A 17,815-nucleotide genomic window follows, 5' to 3' on the forward strand; every position below is an offset into this window, starting at 1 on the left:
GAAGGAAAGCTCTTAACCCAAGGTACTATTTCTGGGTTAGCGGAGTCTGTAACCTGAAGCGACTGTAACCCGAGGTACCACTGTACTAAGTGTCTCCCGGAGAGAGTTTCTTGGCCAACAATTGCTTTTGCCAGTGGGTAGAGGGCCTGGTGACAAATTCTGTGCTTCTTCACACTCGTCCTGACACAGTTGCTTCCCATTCACTGCATTCTGGGATCAAAAGCCATGACTATAACTGTAGTAAATTAAAGAAAACCCCTTCTGTGTGATTATTAGATGATGATTTTGAAAACTAACTAAATAAAACCAATTACATGCATAGTTTGCATGTCTCCCCTCAAGGCAGGGGAGGCCAGTTAGCTTGGGGGAGACTGCATCCCCAGTCAACTGCATACCTGCTGATAAACAGGCTCTTCATAAGCTCCTGAGAAAGTGGGAACATTTAAAAGGACTCCTCTTTTATATATATAAAAAGGAACAAAATAAAGTGATGATGGAGCATTAGCTTCAAAGCCACTGGTCTGGACCACAGTTAGCTGGACTGCCATGCCTCCTTTGTCCACCATCTCTGGGTGTTATTGTTTTGTATTTAATTCCCACACACCCATGTGGCCTTAGGAAAGGTATCAACCAAATTAAAAGCAAAATTATAGAAGGAAGAGCTATGAATCTTGGCTAAGGGTGAGATAAGTTGGAATCCAAAAACACTAAGAGGGCCATGGGTTCCTCAACCCAGTGTCCTATGTTATATATTTGCACTTTGGAATGAAGGGCAAAATACTAATTTAAAACAAACAAATAAAATGTATTTAATCAGTAAATAAATAATAATTATGTATGTCTTGGCTAGGGAAAATGTCAAGGGTTGAATCAGCAAGACTATAAACGCCAGTCTATTCTTGAAATCAGCAGTGGACAGGTTCCTTTTTTCTGTTTCATACAGGATGTGGTTTCAGCAGGCTCAAAAAGCTAGACTGAAACAGACAGCAATGGTACAGGGTTGTTTTGCGAGGACTGGCTTGTGACTGTTCACACTAGGTTTGTGCACTGGGTATGGGTTAAACTATTGGGTTGAAGGAGTAATGAGATGAATTTCTGATTTCTTCTGTTACAAAGTAAGATGCTACTTTTTCGTTTCTCCTTGGTTAAGAAAAGCAATTATTATGCTGAAATTACCAATATATTATTCAGTACATTGCATTCATTATTTATTGAACGGATTTTAACAGGGGCTGTCTCCTGGGGGTTGGGGAGGGATCTATTGCTGGTGGCATTGCTATAAACAATTTATGTTAATCTGAAACTAAATCATTAGTGCATTGTTGTGCACTAATAAAAACTGGTGGTGCTGTTTAGCTGAGAAAAGCATATCTTCATTAGCTATCCTCTCAATATTATCTGAATTGAGTGCAATATTTATGGTTGCACATGCAAACCCCAGTAGTCAATCAAAATAAGGCTTTGGAGTTCTTTAAGGCATTCACCTTCATGTTCAGAAATCAATATTTATTGTGCATTGGATTTTATTGTGCACATGCACTAAAGTACCACGAGTTTGGTTGCTAGTAGTGACCAAAATTAAATCCCATTGATTTAAATGGGACTTATATTAAAATAATGACTAACTTGCTTCATTTAAGTGATTGGAACTTAAGCTCAATTAACTTAGCCTGGAGCCAACTCCATGGGTGGTGTTCAACTTTTACTTAGAAGAGACCTGTTGAAATTATGGTAATCAACACGACTAAGTTAGTTCTATTCATTTAAATGCAGCTTCATGTATTATAAAACTCAAGATGTTGGCAAGATTAAGGCACAAAATAGGCAATAGCAGACAGCTGCTTACAGTGGTGCTTACCTGACCTTCAAACAGTAGTGTCACTGCTGCTTAACACAGGGAGGTTAGTGCAATGCAAACACACCGGCAGACTCAATCTGGTGCTTCTGCTGGAGCATTTGAACTGTACTGACCTCACCCGCTCCTTCCCAGTAAGCAGCAGTGATTCAGCTCTCCAGATAAGCACTGCCACACCACCATGCCCTCCACCCGTGGAAGTGGGGAGGGAGGCTTGGTTTCTTCTGAGTGGGTGATTTTCTCTTTAAAGACACAGTGAATGTACATGCACTAGATTAATTCTAATCTATTAGTTGCTTTAGCAAGCCATTAATTTGAACAACATCAAGACCCTGTAATAGTTGAATCCTAGCCTGAATGCTAATTCCCTGTCTACACATAACTTTCCAGCCACACTTTGCAACAAAAAAAAAATGGTGTAGAACAGCATAATGAGAAAGGCTTTATCTTCACATTTAAATCTTATGGGCAATTTCTGAAGATTATGGGAGTACTGTACAGAACAAATCCCATCCTCTGATGTCCTGAGCAAAGCATTTTGTCATTGCTGTGGAAGTCTGTTGCCTTTTAACCAAGATGGCCACAGTATTTACCAAACACCAGCATTGGGTGGCCCAGTGAGCTGTGAACTAACCACAGGGGGCGAAAAAGAAAGAAAGCCTGCTGCTGAGTGCTATGACTTATGTCACACATGATGTAGATTAGAAATTAGAGAAGTCAGAAGCTTGGTTGTGAAATGAGCATTCTGTTAAATCTCCGCTTGCAGTAGGAACAAAGCCACCCTCTGCTTCCATCTAAGCCTACACCATGTTTCCTCTGGAACGAATTCTGTTGGTGGTGTTTACAGGTAATCAAACATTAACAAAATTATAAATTGTGGAGTTGCACTTCTGGGAAATCATTGTTTTAGACTTGTACAGTGTAATTGTTCAGTCTGTAAATATTTAATTCTCTTTAATTCAAGACCAGACATCTGGCAAATGATTGTGATTTCTAACATACTCCTTTTAAGGCTGTAATACCAGATATATACCAAAATTGACTTTTTCTCTGAGTAAACGTGCTTAGGGATGAAGATGCAGGAATGAGAGAAAGTTAACATGCTGCTGTTATGTGCATATGGTATATGATTTCAAGAACTTAAGCACTAGTACTACGTTCTTTTCCTAACAGTCAGCATCAACCATGTGACATATTAAGACATTATTGAGGCTGACTGCATGTAATGCATGTTCACCTAACTGGAACAGATCCTTATGATAACCATATGAAACTATAAACCTCACATGCACCCTAGGTTTCCAGAATACCTGGTTCTGTGCTACAATATGCTATGATATCCCCGCACAGTATTAATTCGTATGATTTGAAACACGGGACTCTACTCAACAGCGTCAGCAAGAGCTGTGAGGATATGAGTCACATGCTATCAGCATACAGACTTCAGCATTTGAAAGAAAATGATATTCTGTTCCTGTGAAATCTGACCACAGTCCTTAACCACCAAGGGGCTTCCCACCAGCGCAAATGCTCTTTTATTTCTGGTAGAGAACATATTTTTCTTTTCTTTTTCTCACACGAAAGCTAAATGTGATGGGAGAAATCATGCCTCATTTAGTCCCAAACAATCATTTCCACATCTGGTTCAATATTTCCTACTTTTATCCTTCAGTCTGGTTCAGCAGCAAGTCGATTTCTATGCTTGTTCTTCATATAACAAAATGTTGAAAATGTTTGTTCACAATGATATGTGGAACAAAAGGGAACTAGATGTCTCAAAGCTTTTTCACCTAACGTCTTATAATCAGCATAAACCTTCACCCAGAATTGGTCCAGTCTACATTCTTTTAAAAATGATTTCAATGAACCATCACAAGTCACATCAACAGGTACATCTTCCTCTTCTGCAGATAGTTGTACACCACCACATTCAAAAGGATTCCTTACACATGAGTGCTCAGGATTTTGTGCAGGGAAGTAATATCTGATGCTGGTCGCTAATCACGCATGTGCTCAGTGATGTGATGTTATACTTATGGCATCAGTTCTATGTCACTGGCCCCCAGAAATGTCTCCAGTGTTGGGATATTAGTGAGGCTACCACCTTATACTCAGCTTGCCCATAATCATAATTTTTAAATGACTGCCGCAGTCTTATCTTCAACATAAAAAAATATTCACATCACCTTGAAGGCTTGTGTTGAGAGTGCTCAAGTATGTGAGCACTACCATACACAACCACAGAAAGTTGTTCAACTGATCACATGACATTTTGTATCTGTCAGAAAAACTATTGAGTCAGACCACTGATCCATTTGGCTCAGTATTGTTTCTACAGTGACTGGCAGTAGCTCTCCAGGTTTTCTGATAAGGATCTCTGCTGGTCCTACCCAGAGGTGCCAGGGCATGCGCAAAGCAGATGCTCTACCCTGAGCTATTGCTTATCCCCAGACAGTAGGAAAAGTTCTCCATTGCTACACTGCAACTGAATTTAAAAAAAGGAACTGTGTATAGAACTTGCTCTATATGCAGAAGGCTTTTTTTATGCTATTCCTTACTTGTAATCTGAGATGGTGCATCTTAGCAAAACTTTGTAGCATAAGGTTCTGCAATCTGAGGGATCTTGCATCTTCAAGACATAGGTGAAGGCTTGGTCAGGGCTTGATAAAGTATTGGTGAAGAGTAGAAAACAGATGGAATTTTGTAACTTTGGTGGTGGTAGTAGTAATAGCAGCAGTAGTAGTAATTTATAATACAGTCCTTCTGTGCCTGTTTCATCCCTGGCTGAAATAGATTAATTAGTTAAATACAGTACTTATTTGGAGTGAGGTTTTTATTCTTGCTTATTACCCAATAGAAACAACCAACTTTTTAATTTATTTGGTTTCTGCCCTACATCTGTTTCCTCCCACTCCCAAATGTAGCCACATAGCTTGACTCAGAAAACAAGAAAACAAAATGCTATTTTGTTGCAATTTATATATATATATTGTGGCAATTTGCTTAGCTATTTTCCCTGTTGGACTTCCAAACCGAGACATTAATCCCAAAGTCATAAGGCAAGATTCACTGACAACCCTACCCACAAGCAGTGGGAGAGTCCTCTAAACTTGATAGACCTTGGAAGAAATTAGAACTTATTTTTAGTTAAAAAGTAGAGAGCAAGAGGAAGGGGGAAGGGAACCCTTACTTTTAAAAAAAATGATAGGCATGTCAATCCGCCCCGTGGAGAAAACCATTTGCTCTCCTCTCCCCTGCCCCCTCCAGTCGCAAAAGCCCTAAGAAACTGTGTCAGAGGTTTTTGCTCAATCCCAGCTCACTTGGCACCCAGCAACTCTTTCACAAGTTTTTCCCTGGCCAGCAAGCAGGCACTGGTCACGAGCAGAGGCTGGATGATCCGTGGAAGGCTTTCACCGTGCAATTAACAAGATAAGCAAGTCCCCTGGGTGTGTTCCGTGGACCCTCAGGGGTCCCCGGACCCCTATTTGGGAACCACTGCTCTAAACTGATTTGTTTAATAAGAATATCTTTCAGTTATTTTTTGTTGCTTGCTAAAGAATTTACCAAACATTTCAGAAACTTCCACTGAAGTGCATAAGTGATGAGTGCTATTGAAAAATTAGCATTTACAAGTTGCATCCAATGGTATTCCTCTGCTGGTGGAAAGCTCTTTGATCCAGCAAAGGTTTCTCAGCAGAACAAGGAGACTATAACTCACCCTCTTCCCTGCAACCCCACCATCTTCCACAATGTTCCAAAGGTCCCCCATTCAAAAATCACATTCCTTCTCCATTCTTCTATGGTTCTATTAGCTCAGAGAGCTTTCTGATATTGAATGGACTCCATTGGATACAGCCCTACGAATCCGCCCCCCATAAATGACTACACATTTTGTCATGGAGAAATATACTTCATGTTTGAGCACCCATATTATTGTTCAGCATAGTTTGGGTGTGTTTGCTCTTCATTTTCTTGGCTTCAACTCAAGAGACTGAGCCGAGGTGTTGGAATATATGCCTGGGAAGAATATTTTCAAATTACAAAGTCAGCATAATATTAGGCTTTAGGAAAGTTGCTGAGATGGAAATCTTTTTACAAATACAGTGTTGTTCCCACAGTTTGTCATAATTCCATTCTTTTTTTCTGTCCTTTTTTGTAACTGTAGTGTCTTCCCCTACATGCCTGTTGACATCAGTTGCTGGGACTACAATACAGGGGAAAGTGGGCCAGAACATCACTTTACCCTGTCATTATTCTACTGTGGAAAATGGGATCAGAACCATATGCTGGGGGCGAGGAGGTTGCCCTCTATCTTGGTGTTCCAGTCAAATTTTCCAGACCAATGAACGACAATCAATATATAAGAAGGATAGCAAGTATTATCTACTGGGAGATGTTCATCAAGGAGATGTGTCTCTGACAATTGTGAACGTAACAGAAGAAGATTCGGGAACATACTGTTGTCGTGTGGACATAAGTGGCTGGTTCAACGATCTGAAACATAACATTGAAGTTGTGATTGAGAAAGGTGAGCAATATGCTTCCACCAGGCATATGCCAGTTTGTCACTACCTAAGATAATTGTGGGACGCGGGTGGCGCTGTGGGTAAAACCTCAGCGCTTAGGACTTGCCGATCGCACGGTCGGTGGTTTGAATCCCCGCGGCGGGGTGCGCTCCCGTCATTTGGTCCCAGCGCCTGCCAACCTAGCAGTTTGAAAGAACCTCTGGGTGCAAGTAGATAAATAGGGACCGCTTACCAGCGGGAAGGTAAACGGCGTTCCGTGTGCTGCGCTGGCTCGCCAGATGCAGCTTGTCACGCTGGCCACGTGACCCGGAAGTGTCTGCCGACAGCGCTGGCTCCCGGCCTATAGAGTGAGATGAGCGCACAACCCTAGAGTCTGGCAAGACTGGCCCGTACGGGCAGGGGTACCTTTACCTTTACCTTTAAGATAATATTTGTAGCATATTTTTAAAGTTTGGCAAAATGTTAAAGGGTATTGATAAAACTTTTTACAAAAAATGTAGAGCTTCTGCTACGAAGGCTAGCAATCCCAATAAATCATATGTCTATTCCCCCGCCAAACATGGGAAGCATCAAAAAAATGATTATGCATATTTGCAGAGGATGGGTATCAATAGCTAAATGGAAATCGATGGGCTTTTGGTTTACTGCAGCAAAGCAGTTCTTTTGTCATTATGCCCTTAAATCCTTCATAAATACCCAATAATCACATTTCCTTCACACACAATATACATCTGTATTTACACTCACAACTAAAGGGAGGGAGGAAGAGAGGTTTTCTGCTGTTATATTCTCATATTCTTAGAAATAGTCCAAGACTTCAATCCAACAAGTTGATGGCTCAGATTTTCAGGCCATATGACATGCTGAAATATAAAAGTTGCAGCAGGAATTTGGTTCATGATCAGAGGACTTGGTCATAGCTGACCTCTGCTGGAATGAAAAGTAAAACTAAAAATGAGACAGCAGTTGATCTCCTGCTAAAAGGAAGAGACCACTGGGCAAGTCCAAAGTATATGTGTGAATGCAACTTCTGCACAGCCATCCATAGTTTGGTAAACCTCAATGGCCAGTAGATGTTCACACGATTCTTTACTATATTAGCTTCAGGCACAAGTTCAAAAAGTGTTAAATATATTCCAATGTATCTAATGCTTTTGGGGCTTGTACCCAAAGCTAATATAGCAGTAGTGTGGAACCTTAAGCCTGCAAACTAAATAGACCTGCCAGGTCCTGTCAAATGGTCTGTGAGACAATTTCTTCCAAACAGGACACACCTGTAAGAACTTTGGCCCTTGGAAAGTTGGACAGGTACAAATCAGGTCGTTGAGCTCAAAGAGGTTCACCACCCCTGTAACATAGCAAAGACTTACATTTTTGCTGAATATGGTATGGTGCAACTGACTTGTCTGTTCTTTTTCTTAATCAGGGAACTGGAGTCCAACTTCAGCTAGAGTACCAGGTATGCGTATATAGATGGATTGTGAATTCGTTAGTCTCCATTGGTTAGTCTCAAGTCTAGTGAATCATGGAGTGAAATGAAATGAAGTGTTGACTATAACTCTGAAAGAAAAGAAGAAAGAATAAATTAGAAGAAATAGTGAGTGTGCTTAACTCCCATTTTAAACTGACAAAACTAGGTTTTCTTATCCATGCATATAACATGGGACTCATCATCCAGAAGCATCCATTTATGTATTCAAAGACAAAGACAGCTATAATTATAATTATAATTATTTATTTGTACCCCACCTATCTAGTGGCTTCCAATAGAATATTAAAAATACAATAAAACATCAAACATGAAAAACTTCCCTAAACAGGGCTGCCTTCAGATGTCTTCTAAAAGTCAGATGGTTGTTTATTTCCTTGACATCTGACCGGAGGACATTCCACAGGCTGGTCACCACTGCCGAGAAGGCCCTCTGCCTGGTTCCCTGTAACCTCACTTCTCGCAGTGAAGAAACCACCAGAAGGCCCTCGGCGCTGGACCTCAGTGTCCAAGCTGAACGACAGGGGTGGAGACTCTCCTTCAGGTACACTGGGCTGAGGCCATTTAGGGCTTTAAAGGTCAGCACCAACACTGTGAATCCAGGTTGTATGAATGAGTATGCCGCTTTATCTTTGCTTTGTCCAGCTACTATACACTTCACTGAAACTTACTTTGCTTTGGAACCAAGATGGATGTCCAGCACACCATCCCCACAGGATGTAAGTATCTGCATGGTCTCTTTGCAGATTGATGGAAATGTTACATAACTTATAGGTACAAAATGTCCTTCCAGAACTTATCTGTGTTAAATATTGTTCTTTCTTGTTATTGCTATCCATCATTTTTGGTGAGTGAACCATAAATAAATGACTTCTTTTCCTCTTACATGAAGCCTTTGGCAGTCTCTCTTACCCCCCCCCCCATGCTCTACTCTATTAAGCTTAAGTATAACTAAATTAATATTCTTTCTTGTTTTATCTTGCCTCCATCCTCCACCTGCTGTCTTTCCCTGTGTTTGTTCTCAGATTGAAAGTGTCCTTTTCTGCTTTGCAAAGTACTGTGCACATAGATGGATATATAAAACAGACATTTTTCCTTTATGATAATAATTTACCATATTTCTCTGTGTATAACACCCCCCCCCCGTTGCCTCAAATTTAAGAAAACGGGGGGAGCTTGCCCAGAGTTGTTGAGCTTTTTTTGGGGGGGGGGTTGCAAAAAAACACTCACCCGCCATAACAAGCAGTGCAACTCGAAAAACCCACCAATCGTCAGCCAGCGCGACAACAGATGACGCAAATCACACACCCCATTGCCACCACCGCAGCAAATTGAAAGCAGTGCTTGCTGCAGCCACCAATCACCCACCCAAACGCCACTGACAATCTCCTGCTCCCGAAAACGGCCAATCCCCCGTGCCAATTCTGCACTAACCATGTATAAGACGACCCCCTCCCCTCCAGTTTGGAGATCATTTGAAAAGAAAAAAAACCCTCGTCTTATACATGGAAAAGTACTGTATCTCATCAGATTTCATGACCACAAGCATAATTTTCAGTACTATAACACTCCTAGCAGATTAGCTCACCTCATCTAAATTACCCTATTAATTCCATTTCTGTATAAGTAACTTGTTTGAAAGATAATCTGTTATATCTGGACATAAGTGTTTGTATTGCACTTTTCAGTTTCTACTCAGTGAGGTCATTTCTGTATATATTTTTTTGCAGAATATTTCTGTAAATTTTACCACACTAAAAAGAGAGAAAAGAAAAGAAGAACCTTCAAGGACAGTCCTATATATTGGCACTGGAACATGTGCAGTAGTATTATTGCTCATTGTGGCAATGCTGGCACTTAAGTGTAAGTATTCCTGTAGTTTTGCAGAATTTCGCTATATATTTTTCAACATTGGCAAATGAGGGAGGGAAGACAGAATCTCTCAGGGCTAGTGCTGGAAGAGATGCAGTATCATTATTATTCAATATTTGTGGGACTAAAGGATTGTATTCAATGCAGCGCTATGTCAAGGTCCCAATGGTGTAAGGATCACCACTAGCACAATGGGTCTTTCTGCCTCCCCTCCTTTCATGCAGTGGCATAGCATGGGTTTGCCAGCTCCCGGGATGGGGCAAGTATTGCACCTCCTGGTAGACTGGGTAGCTGGGGTGGGGACACGCACCAGGGGGGTCCTTGTGGAGGATGAACAGAGCCCGCCTTCAACAGGTTACTTGCCCGTTGCCTCTATCCACCTGCCCACTAGTCAAACTCGCCTGCCAGCAGGACTCCGTGCCTGTTGTGGGAGCACAGTCAGGTGTGTGGCCAGGGCCATGGCCTCCCTGGCCCATGACACCATGCCTCTGCCCTCAAGTGCCCTTTAAATGTGTTCTGGAGTATCCTACATCCCTTTGTTGGTTTGCACCAGCACAAGTACACGTATAGAGAGTAGTTCTCATGGACGTATATCAGAAATATTTGGACCGTTTGGCTTTGAGATATTGAGTTGTGCATGTGGTTATTATTTTGGCATTGTATATATTGTTAAGGTTTCATGTACGGTGGTACCTCGGTTTAAGAACAGCCCTGTTTATGAACTATTCAGTATAAGAACTCCGCAAAACTGGAATTAGTGTTCCGGTTTGTGAACTTTACCTCGGTCTACGAACAGAAGCCGAATGGTGGAAGGGCACTGGTGGCGGGAGGCCTCATTAGGGAAAGTGCACCTCGGTTTAAGAACAGCTTTGGTTTAAGAATGGACTTCCGGAACGGATTAAGTTTGTAAACCGAGGTACCATGTATTATAAATTGTTGAAATGTTGTACATTATTGTTAATGAATTTTTGTAAACTATGCACAGAGTTGCTAAATTTGTGGATTACAGCTCTCATCATCCCTGACTATTGGTCATGCTGACTGGGGCTCATGGGAGCTGATTTCCAGCAACATGTGGAAGACCACACATTCTGCATCCCTGTCCTACTATAAAAACAAAGCTTTTCATGCTAACACTGCATGTAACACCTGTCAATTTACAACTTTTCAATGCCTCTAGCATAGGAGCCAAATCCTAGGGGCTGAGGAGTCTTTGGCAACCCAGTAAAATATTTGAGGGGGCCGGGGGGCCCCAAAGTTGATGGCCATTGCTATTCAAATGGTATGTGTGTGCCACATCATGTGAGCAGCTATGTAGGGTGGGGCTTACTGGCCCCCGCAATATTTTATTCAAGTTGGCACATCTGGCTTTTAATAAGTCCAGTCCACTGATGTTATAGCAGCCACCAATCCTTGTTTTTTGTTGTTATTCACTAAAAGCATAGCATCTTTTACAAACAACCATATATAGTTAATAATTAACATTTTTTAATACCAGTAAACACAAACTGTATTCATTGCCAATTACTGTAATTCATTATGCCAATACTGCGGAGTAGAGAAGAGAGACAATAGTAACCAGGTTGTCTATTGCCCTATTTTCATCAAATGGATTTTGGAACAATGAAAGTGCAAACATATTCAAGTAATGCCTTACTAGCAAAATCAGGATGATTTACTTGCTGCATACAAATATGAAAACAGGACAGACTTTCTGGAGGGCAGTAATATCAGGAAGTACTGTTTGGTAGTTCCTCTATATTAATCTCACTCTTAATCTAATGAAAGCACCTGCCTTTTATATTATTTATGCTTTTTAAAAATATCCCACAGGGTATTTACACAAGAAGCAGAAGATGAGTAATTCTATAAGGTAATTACTATTCAAGTCTGTTTCTAGTTTAATGCTAAGAAGAGTAGATGCTATAGTAATTCTACAACTTGCAATTGTTCTGGTACAAAGTGAAGTAATGTTACAGTTGGAGAGTTCAGCACGAGTGCTACATATTCACATTCATTGGAAATATATAAGGTAACATCATGGGTTACATTAGGATGTTTATAGGCCTGGATTTAAAGCATGCAAATACTTCCATGTGTGTCAAACAGCAGCACCCCCAAGGCCACATGGGGCTAGTTATGAGAAGCAGACAGAAGGGTAGGCCTGAATACCAATTTTCGAAATGAGGGGAATTTCAAAAGCAGATTATGAAATGAAGTAATGGTCTGCTGCTTAAGGAAAAGGTAAAAAAACAACAACCCCGAAACACCCCACTGGGTATATTGAGTTATTTCTGGTGACCATTTCTATCTTTCAGTACATCCTTGAGAACAATGCTATGGCATTTGCAGAGTAATTATTTTAGGGGGAGGGAGAATGGTGTTGCCACAAAACTGGTGGTGGCTGCAGCAAAACACAAAGCTGTGGATATGTTTTGTCCCCCAGATTTTAAAATTCGAGCCACGAATTCTCACTTGGTAACTTTCAGTTCAGCACTAGAAAACATATGACCATAATGTGTCCATTTTGTTTGGTCCTGAGTTATTTCTAGAGATGTTGATAAGGTACAATTTTGATGGTTTCAGAAAACAAGTCTTCCTCAAGTTATCCTTAATTGGGCCCAGATTGTTTCAGTTTGTGTATGATTTGTAATGGGATTATTACATCGGAGAGGGACACTTCTTCCGAATTTTTTTAAAAGCAAGGAGCTGGCAGGGAGGTGACATACACCTCAGGTGTATGGCCTGGATGCTGCAGCACATGTTCATAACAGCATCAAGATGCCTCACAGCAAATTTAGGGCAGCCAAAGCCATTCTGAGTAAAGGTATTACATGTCACCAAGACAGTACCCCTAGCTTGGAGAAGAATCAGGAAGGAACTAAGGCCTGAAAGGAAGTGATCTACTTTACCAGCAAATAGTTACTAAAAAAGAAGGAATCAGTGAGGAAGAACTGGCTGTCTTTCTTTCTTTCTATCATGGCCTCTCCCTCACTGGGTCAGGTAGCTTATTGCAAGTGTTGTTGCTTTACTCGCAGAAATAAAAACGTTAAAATCAATGAAAGCAGTACAAACAACAACACAACAAAAATATTTAAAAGGCCAAATTAAAAAGAGGTGTCTTGATACCTTTTCTAAAAACAAGGAAAAGGGGCCAGTTGTAACTCTGAGGGGAACACGTTCTAGAACATGATAGCGATAAGGAGAAAGAGCTCTTGTGCATGACTGTCAAGCGGGCCTCTGCAGATGGCAGTATCCTCAAAAGGGCCCCTCCTGCAAGAACTAAATAGCTGAACAGCTTCATAACAATACACAGTGTTCTTTAGGGAGCCAGGTCCTAGTCAGAATAACCTAGTGGGTAGACTCCAAAAACTGGGGAATACTAAGATTTGTTGAATGATCAAACTTGTTACTTTAACAATAGTATATTTGCTATGACTTCACATATTTCATTTAGCCCAAACGTGATTTATATTTGTTTGCTCTTTCCAGTCAGGTGGCAATCTCAAGCTCAGCCACTGGAGGAATTCGACATGTTATGGAGACTGGTGTCCGTGCACCAGAAAATATTTATGAGATGGATTAGAATAAGAATAATATGCACAGTTGGATTGTGTTGACAACTACACCAAGAGGTGTTACTCGGAGCAGACTGGCTATCAAAAAGATATCAGTAAAACAACGAGTATGTCCAGATTCATTGGTGGCCAGACATTTTGGGGAGAACTTCACATGTTTTTCTACAGCGTGAGACACTGCAACTTTATTACAGTACATATGCATACCACTGTGCTTTGATATGTGTTTCCCTCTAGTATGCTGTGTAAGAGAAACAGACCAGAATTGGAAGCCTGACTCTGTGCCATAACCCAGCCTTTCCCACCCTGATGTCCCCTAGATGGTTTGACCTACAACTCCCATCAGCCCAGACAGCATGGCCAGTGGTTAGGGATGATGAAATTTGCCATGCAAAATATCTGGAGGGCATCAAGTTGGAAAAGGATGCCATAACCAGTTTCTCCTTCTGAAGAACCACGCCACAGTCGCCTACTGTCTGTTTAATTGGCCATCCATCACTTAAAGGCACAGATACAACTTCTTAGGTCTTCTATGTATATCATGCAAGTGAGGTTCTCTCAATTAAAAGGACAACAAGCAGCCATGTGACTGCTGCTGAAAACTTTACTACATGGAATCTTTCCCCACATGATGGGCCTGTTTTCCAGGCCTTGGGGTCAAGTACTGGGATAACATCTTTCATTGAGTATTCTGATTGAAATCAGAGGGTTGGCAATACAATTCACATGGTCATAGGCTTGGCTGACATCCCTGAGTAAAGTCACAGCCTCCATAAGATTGATATAATCTGCTGTATTGTACCACCACAAGCTGTAATTAGTAAGTTTCCTTTCCCCCTTAATTATCGATCTGCTTACATTGTTATATGTGCTCCTCATTTTCGTTGCTCATAATTTTTAAACTTTCTTGCAAAATAAAACTTTAGCTTTTTTATAAAAAAAAGAGGGGGAAGGAAACAAGAGGAATAACTCAGATATACAACTTAATATATATTTGTCATTTATAGTTATCTGCAGATCAGAGGGAAAACTATGTTCTAATTTTTCCAGAGGCTCACTAGAGGGCACTCAAAGTACTACTTTGATATATCAGTTTGAGTTTTATATTCCACACGAGCTTTCCATTTCCTGGAGACCAGGAGTTTTCAGATTTTACTATTATGTGTCCTTTACTATGTGTGTCCTTCTAAATCACACACACACAAACATGGCAAAACCCTGAAAATAAATAAAGATTATTTCCTGTCTTTTGTTGATTAGCAATTTTATTTGGGAATTCCCAATTTGTGAATTGACTCTCTTCAACCATAGGTGGTATCATGTAGGACACTGGCCAACACTGCATTGCCCACATGGTATCTGGACTATTATGCTGATGGAAGAAATAACTTGGTACCACAGATTTATTAATGAAAAAGCATAGACTGATAAATTTCAATGCATAGAGTGGTAACATTTCTTATATTAACACCCATCGTTTACATCAGGAACCTTCATCAGCCACACTCGAAAAATGGAAATTATAATAACATATTTTTGCAACACTGTCAGGATCATTGTTTAATGTTAATGACTATATATATAATAACAATAATTTATTACTTATACCCCGCCCATCTGGCCGGGCCTCCCCAGCCCCTCTGGGCGGCTTCCAACAGAACATTAAAAACATAATAAACATCAAACATGAAAAACTTTCCTAAACAGGGCTGCCTTCAGATGTCTTCTAAAAGTCAGATACTGTAGTTGTTTATTTCCTTGAAATCTGATGGAAGGGCGTTCCACAGGGTGGGCACCACTACTGAGAAGACCCTCTGCCTGATTCCCTGTAACCTCACATCTCACAGTGAGGGAACTGCCAGAAGGACCTCAGAGCTGGACCTCAGTGTCCGGGCAGAACACTGAGGGTAGAGACGCTTCTTCAGGTATACTGGGCTGAGGCTGTTTAGGGCTTAAACGGTCAGCATCAACACTTTGAATTGTACTCGGAAACGTGCTGGGAGCCAATGTAGGTCTTTCAGAACTGGTGTTATATGGTCTTGGCGGCCACTCCCAGTCACCAGTCTAGCTGCCACATTCTGGATTAATTTTAGTTTCTGGGTCACCTTCAAAGGTAGCCCCACATAGAGCGCATTGCAGTAGTCCAAGTGGGAGATAACCAGAGCATGTACTACCCTGGTGAGACAGTCTCAGCCTGCATACCAGAAGGAGCTGGTAGACAGCTGCCCAGGACACAGAATTGACCTGCGCCTCCATGGACAGCTGTGAGTCCAAAATGACTTCCAGGCTGCACACCTGATCCTTCAGGGGCACAGTTACCCCATTCAGGACCAGGTCGTCCTCCACACCTGCCTGCCCTCTGTCCCCCCAAAACAGTACTTCAGCCTCAATCTGTTAGCCACCATCCATCCTCCAACCATCTCCAGACACTCACATAGGACCTTCGCTGAGCCAGTGTGGTGTAGTGGTTAAGAGCTACAGACTCGTAATCTGGGGAACCGGGTTCGCGTCTCCGCTCCTCCACATGCAGCTGCTGGGTGACCTTGGGCCAGTCACACTTCTTTGAAGTCTCTCAGCCCCACTCACCTCACAGAGTGTTTGTTGTGGGGGAGGAAGGGAAAGGAGAATGTTAGCCGCTTTGAGACTCCTTTGGGTAGTGATAAAGCGGGATATCAAATCCAAACTCCTCCTCCTCCTCCTCTTCTTCTTCTTCTTCTTCTTCTTCTTCACTGCCTTCACTGGTTCTGATTTAAAGGAGAAGTAGAGCTGGGTATCATCCACATACTGATAAACACCCAGCCCAAATCCCATGGTGATTTCTCCCAGAGGTTTCATATAGATGTTAAAAAGCATGGGGGAGAGGACAGAACCCTGAGGCACCCCACAGGTGAGAGCCCAGGGATCTGAACACTCATTCCCCAACACCACTTTCTGGACATGGCCCAGGAGGAAGTAACGGAACCACTGTATAACAGTGCCTCCAGCTCCCAGCTCCTCTAGATGGTCCAGAAGGATGTCATGGTCCATCGACCAAAGGCCGCTGAGAGATCCAGCAGAACTAGGAAACAGCTTCCACCTTTGTCCCTAGCCCGCCAGAGACCAATGCGACCAGTGCAGTTTCAGTCCCATGATGAGGCCTGAATCCTGATTGGAAGGGATACAAGTGGTCCGCATCCTCCAGGTGTGCCTAGAGTTGCTCAGCAACCACCCGCTCAATCACCTTGCCCAAGAATAGAAGATTTGAGACTGGGCGATAGTTGGTCATATTGCCTGGGTCCAAAGATGTTTTCTTAAAAAGCGGTTTAATGACTGCCTCTTTCAGCGGGTCTGGGAAGGCTCCTCACAGAGCAGAGCATTCACCACCTCACAGAGCCCATCCCCCAGACCTTCCCAGCTTACTTTTATGAGCCAGGATGGGCAGAGTCAAGGAGACAGGTGGTTGATTTCACTCGTCCAAGCAGCCTGTCCACATCCTTGGAGGTAACAGATTGGAATTGATCCCATACAACTTGACTAGACAGGACTCCAGCACTCTCCCACCCTGGCCCTGCTCCCACGGTGGAATCTACCTCTTTCTGAATCTGAGCGACTTTATCTGCAAAAATCTGCCAAGGGGTGCATGCATGCCTGTGGTGAGTGGGGCTGAAGCAGATGATGAATAAGGCCGAAGTGGGAGCAGAGCCACTCCATTCTCCCATGCACCATCCGTTCACACGCATTGCAGAAGCATGTACCTTGGTCATCCGTCCTTTATTCTCGCATATGCTTCTCACTCCATCCTTCTACACTCTTGTTAATTTGCATATTCTCTCTCTCTCTCTCTCTCTCTCTCTCTCTCTCTCTCTCTCACACACACACACACACACACACAAACCCCTACCCATTTTCTCTCTTCCCCTCTTTGCCCCTCTTCTCCCCATGGGGCAATTGGACTTAGGAAAGTTTCCCTTAGTTCCAGATTCCCTCCGAAGGTTTGTGGAGTCTACCTCTTTCCGAATCTGAGCAACTTTATCTGCAAAAAACTTTGCAAAATCATTGCAGGAGATCTTGGGGTCCTTACCAGGCCCTGATGGTGAAGGTGGTTCTGTTAGATTGTGAACCACCTGGAAGAGTCCCCTGCTGCTGTTTTCTGCAGATGCAATAGTGGCGGCAAAGAAGGTCCTATTTGCTGTCGCTATCGCCACTTGGTAGGTTCAATGTTGAGCTCTAACCCATGTCCAGTCCGATTCAGAATGAGTTTTTTGCCACCAGCACTCTAGCCATCTCAGCGATTGTTTCATTGCCCTCACCCCTAGAAAAACCCATGGGGCTGTCCGGGCTCCATATAATTGTAGAGGGCGCTTTGGAGCCAGACAGTCAATAGCCCTGGTTAACTCCGCATTCCAGCAGGACACCAGGGAATCAGCTGAAAGGATATCAACATGGGATAAAACATCTCCTACCACTCTCTGGAAACCATTTGGATCCATTAAGTGGTGGGGGCGGACCATCTGAA

The 17,815-nt window shown here is 42.3% G+C and overlaps 1 protein-coding gene across 1 annotated transcript; it reads left to right on the top strand.

Moving 5' to 3' along the window:
• The first annotated feature begins 2,418 nt into the window (after positions 1 to 2,418).
• On the top strand, positions 2,419 to 14,567 carry HAVCR2 (hepatitis A virus cellular receptor 2). The gene is made up of 7 exons (XM_083423931.1): positions 2,419 to 2,702; positions 6,021 to 6,383; positions 7,808 to 7,840; positions 8,516 to 8,589; positions 9,601 to 9,733; positions 11,576 to 11,615; positions 13,235 to 14,567. The coding sequence occupies exons 1-7, from the start codon at positions 2,663 to 2,665 to the stop codon at positions 13,326 to 13,328; spliced, it is 777 nt and encodes a 258-aa protein (XP_083280057.1). The 5' UTR covers positions 2,419 to 2,662; the 3' UTR covers positions 13,329 to 14,567.
• The last annotated feature ends 3,248 nt before the right edge of the window (positions 14,568 to 17,815 follow it).

Source organism: Podarcis tiliguerta (assembly GCF_965153285.1).
Source record: "Podarcis tiliguerta genome assembly, chromosome: 2".
NCBI lineage: Eukaryota > Metazoa > Chordata > Lepidosauria > Squamata > Lacertidae > Podarcis > Podarcis tiliguerta.